Below are 5,183 nucleotides of genomic sequence, written 5' to 3' on the forward strand. Positions count from 1 at the left end.
AATCTTGTTAAATGTTTTCCCCTTTCTCAAATCGAGCCGATCTCAGATGCCTGTCTGTGTGACGTCACACAGACAGGCCCCTCCCACGATAGTTTGATTGGCAGTAGCGTTTCAGCACAGACTGGACTGGCGTCTACCTTAGCTCCGCTCTGAGTGAGCTGTCATCAGTCCGCCATTGTTTCACTGCTGGAGCAGATGTAGACAAGAATGACTCCTAAGCGATTGAGGTGTTCTGTTGTTGGATGTGATAATGAACATAGCAGTCGTCATTTACTCCCGACATCTGAGCCGCCGAAGACGCAGTGGATTTCGTTTGTTTCTGAAGGGAATGCTCCCCCGATCTGCCTAAATGCGGTCTATGTTCGCGCGAATCATTCATGATCCAGCCTCATCTACAGAAGAAGTGAGTATAATGTTTTGTAATGAATCTTTGCAAATCGCCTTTCCTAATAATGTGCTAATTAGCAAGTTTCACGATGAATGCGGCTAAAGTAAACAGTCTCTCTGAGAGCAGCTCGGAAGTGAGGGGCGGGGTCAGCAGAGCTCATTAACATTTAAAGGAAAATGCTACAAAAACGGCTTGATCTGAAAAGAGCTGTTTTTGACAGGGTAAAAAAGTGTTTTTACACTACCATTGAGACATTTTAACCAAACTATGTTACAGACTTTTCATTAAGACCCTAAAGAATCATATCAGCTTGTGGAAAATAGGCATCCTATGACCCCTTTGAATAGTAATTGTGAATAGTATTTAGGGTGGAGAGTATGTGAACTGGGACGTAGCCTGTCTCTGATCCATATTTACTTTCTGTATGGCTTTCCTCAATTAATTAGCTTGGCAAGAGAATCAGACTTAGGATGTAAATCAGGAAAGGCTAAACGTGTGTCAGCCTTTCGGACACAGGATTGCTCACAAAGCTTTTCATTAGGGGCATGGGCAGCCATACTTCTTCCAGATTAAATGCTGTCTCATACACAGTCATTTTCCCTGCCTGGCCCTCCTGCTGGAAAAAAAATCACCCAGCTAACAAGGGAAGAGCTGCTCTGCTGTCAAATTACACTGTCAGGACCAGACACAGGCTTAGTGGACGATATTTATGTAACTCTTATTGTTATCACCAAAAAATACAGTATTTAATACTCAATCTGTATTCTAAGAGTATATCTTACTTTGACTCATAACTCACATACTGTTTGTGCTGATCAGCCTGGTGTCATTGTTGATATGTATTTACACGTAAGGTACAAAAACATACTTTTATGAATGTTTGGGTAGATGCTGAAACATACAATATTGGCAACATCTAAATAAATATATATATATATATATATATATATATATTTTTTTTTTTTTCTTTAAACTAAGACTCTAAGGTTTATGGCATGACTTTATAAGACAATCAGTAACCTTACACAGTAAAGACTTTACAAATGAATTGCTGTGGCCATGCAATTCACTAAGAGAAAGCGAAAATTTCAACTAATTATGCAGCTGTCTATAACAATCCACTGCTGTACCTTTTGTTTCTCTTTCCAGGGTGAATAAAAAAGCCCATAATGTGGCCTTTAAAAGAGACAATTTAGCTGTCACACATTTACCAGTCACACATCAACCAGTCAATTATGAACCATCAATCATTTAAAAAAGAATACAATCACGTCTGCTTTTAGTGGAAAGAAACGCACATATACAGTGGCTCCAAAAAGTATTTAACACCTGAGCCGCACTGCAATATTTAACAAAACATCAAACCAAGTGACATTAATTAAAAAAATAGCAGAAGAATGATTCCCAAGCAAAACATTTAACAAAAAAAAACTTCTTTTTTGTTTAATTTTAAAAAATGCCCTTCTTCAAGATGTGGCACACGTCTTTTTGCCGTCAAATAATTAATGATTTTTATAAACGAAACATAAAAGTAACTTTTAAAAATATTTCAAAAAATATTTTTAGAAACATTTGAACATTTAAGCTACTGGACTGAAGCAACTTAGGTTCACTTGATTAAGCATATGTCACTTTCTAGAAGAATCATGTTCAAATGTGAGTATCAAATATGATACATTAGGCTTTTGAGGAACATTTGTTTGTATTGCATTGTATTGCTTTATATATTTACTATAGTGTAAACATTGTACTATGCGAGCTATAGAGTGACAACTGATATCTGTATGTATATATCTGTATGTCTGTTATACTGCTATTAAGACTATATGAGCCATAAAAGCTGGATGCATCAAATATGATGCATAACAAAAATATATATACATAACAAAAAAAAAACCCCAACACATATTACCTTTTTTTTTAATTTTAGATTTTCAATAAATAAATAAATAAATAAATTAAGTTTACAGACATTTCCTTAACCCCTAAAATAGACAACACAATACAATGCATAATAAAAAAAGGGGTGAAAAAACACTTGTGAAAAATCAATATTGAAAATGGAAAAATCTTTCATATAAACAAAGTGCCTGGTTTTTACAGACATTTTCAGAGTGTTGATGTTTTGTTATTTAATGCAATAAAATGAACAATTATTTAGGTGTGCCACGAGTTCCCAAATAAATTTTTGGGCCAGAGTGCAAAAATTCTCTCACAAAAGTTATGCATACCTTGAGAATGTTGTGTTTACCTGCAAGCTTTGTGGTTCTTGCGAAACTTCTGATGGAAATAATATATCACTATAGTACTAAATAGTGGGTTAGTTTTGCAAGCAAATGTAAAAGCACTGAAATGTATTTTTTCCTCATAATTTTTTTTTCCATCAGAGTGCACACAAACATAATAACATTTATAAGATAATAGTATTTGGAATATTTCAACCTGTTGAGGAAATAGAACTCAAAATCCTTATGTCTTGTATTTAAAATCTAGAAAAAGGAAATGTCAGGATTTTGGAGAGTGATCAGTCAGTTCAAGAGGGGATGCTTGTTATCTTCCATTGCCAAGCGAGTGGCTGGTATCCGGACCCTTCAGTGTCCTGGGTGGTCAACGGCACCACTGTGGACAGAGGCGACTACAACACCAGCAGTCTTCAGGACCCCAATGGCCTTTTCAGCTCCACCAGTGTGCTTCAGATGAAAGCAGAGACGAGCACCATGGTGGAGTGTTGGGCATCTGTGTCTGCCGCTCGAGCCCACCAGAGCAGCAGTCTCAAGCTGACTGTAGGTAAGAGTGAATGGATATTAATGAGCTCCTCATGCACATAAACTAATATGCATGAGGTGTTTTACAATCAAAATGTGATGATATAAATGACAGTAATTACAGTGGGTTGTAAATAATTTCTCTCATAGCTACAACATACTGCATAAATGCACTGGGTCAATTTTGTCCATATAAAATTGCCATAAATGTACAAATGTGTTTTGCAGTGGCACCGAATACTCCACAGGACTACACAGTTGTGATCGCTGTGATAGTGTCGGTGTGTACGATCATTCTGCTGGCAGTGCTCATCCTGGTCTTGTACTATAGAAAAAAAGTGACAAGTAAGCGAATCCATTTGACATTTCTCTTAAAAGTTCCTTTTAAAACTCTCCTGCAAGTTATTAAACCAATGAAGAGGGAAGTTAAAGCAGTGCTTGCCATAAATTGAACCAACAGCAAGGACACAATGTAGGTTGAGCTGTCAGCAGTGAGGCAGTTTACAGGTTTTACTGCATCACTCACCTGTCCTGCAATGTGCTTGCACAGGATTTAGGAAAACGGATAAACCGGTTAAGACAGAAAACCTATTAACGAGAATGTTGTGTTTACCTGGAAGCTTTGTGGTTCTTGCGAAATGTCTGATGGAAATAATGTATCACTATAGTACTAAATAGTGGGTTAGTTTTGCGAGCAAATGTAAAAGCACTGAAATGTATTTTTTCCTCATAATTTTTTTTTCCATCAGAGTGCACACAAACATAATACCATTTATAAGATAATAGTATTTGGAATATTTCAACCTGTTGAGGAAATAGAACTCAAAATCCTTATGTCTTGTATTTAAAATCTAGAAAAAGGAAATGTCAGGATTTTGGAGAGTGATCAGTCAGTTCAAGAGGGGATGCTTGTTATCTTCCATTGCCAAGCGAGTGGCTGGTATCCGGACCCTTCAGTGTCCTGGGTGGTCAGTGGCACCACTGTGGACAGAGGCGACTACAACACCAGCAGTCTCCAGGACCCCAAAGGCCTTTTCAACTCCACCAGTGTGCTTCAGATAAAAGCAGAGACAAGCAAGGCAGTTTACAGGTTTTACTGCATCACTCACCTGTCCTGCAATGTGCTTGCACAGGATTTAGGAAAACGGATAAACCGGTTAAGACAGAAAACCTATTAACGAAGTCTTTGTTCTAAAAGTTCTTTGTTATTATCGCTCTTTACTCATTAGCAGTTAAATTAGAGAGATGTTCTAACAAATGTGAGAAAATGTAGAAAATATATTACAGCACGCTCCCTGTACTTTAAAATGCCATTAAAACCCTTAACAGCTGTTTTTTTTTTTTTTTTTTACATATTCATTAAGAATACTGGCAGATTTGAAACTGGGAACTGTCAGCTGTTTTGTCTCCTATTATAAGCTGTCTCACACATTTAACAAGACTTCTGGCATATGTGCAGACAAATGTGTTTCAATACTAAAACATTCAATGCGAATATTTATATGTATATGTTTAATACAATTCAAGAAAATGTTAATAAATGTTTAGAGAGTAAGTATATTATGTAGTTTTTTTTAGCATGCCTATGGAGGGACATGGTGATGGAAAAAACAAAACTTTGCACTTGTTCACAAAAGCACTGAAATACAGCTTGTCTTCCCACCTCATATTATTTCCATTACACACGTTTTGCAAGAGAACATTAAATTTTTTCCCCCCATCCTGTCCTTTTGTGCTCCATACATTTTTAAGACTGTATAGCATGACATTGAGGAACAGCAATGTCATATTGCTGCAAAAGGTATAATTTGACCTGTAAAATTCCTATATATATAACTATATATATATATATATAGTTCGGTCATGAAACGTCTCTAGGTTACGTATGTAACCATGGTTCCCTGAAGGGAACGAGACGCTGCGTCGAACGCTTTGGGAACGCCCTCGGCGAGACACCGTACTGAAGCCTGTGTGAAATCAGTCCAATAGCGAAGCGAGACGTCACGAGCGGGGTGACGTAAGCAGCCAGG

The 5,183-nt window shown here is 37.1% G+C and overlaps 2 protein-coding genes across 2 annotated transcripts in view; both read left to right on the forward strand.

The window, feature by feature from the left end:
- LOC107709026 (immunoglobulin superfamily member 5-like) overlaps positions 1-3,605 on the forward strand; it is an 11,977-nt gene extending 8,372 nt beyond the window's left edge. The window contains exons 4-5 of the mRNA XM_016513422.1: positions 2,882-3,175; positions 3,382-3,605. Coding sequence (XP_016368908.1) covers positions 2,882-3,175; positions 3,382-3,605 — 518 coding nt within the window. The remainder of the gene's footprint in view (positions 1-2,881; positions 3,176-3,381) is intronic.
- A 453-nt stretch (positions 3,606-4,058) lies between these two features.
- The window catches only part of LOC107709027 (cell surface glycoprotein MUC18-like), a 4,245-nt gene continuing 3,120 nt past the window's right edge, over positions 4,059-5,183 (forward strand). The window contains exon 1 of the mRNA XM_016513423.1: positions 4,059-4,227. Within this exon, the coding sequence (XP_016368909.1) occupies positions 4,059-4,227 (169 nt within the window). The remainder of the gene's footprint in view (positions 4,228-5,183) is intronic.

The sequence above is a fragment of the Sinocyclocheilus rhinocerous genome, unplaced genomic scaffold (assembly GCF_001515625.1).
Source record: "Sinocyclocheilus rhinocerous isolate Xijiao unplaced genomic scaffold, SAMN03320098_v1.1 scaffold10944, whole genome shotgun sequence".
Taxonomy (NCBI): Eukaryota; Metazoa; Chordata; class Actinopteri; order Cypriniformes; family Cyprinidae; genus Sinocyclocheilus; species Sinocyclocheilus rhinocerous.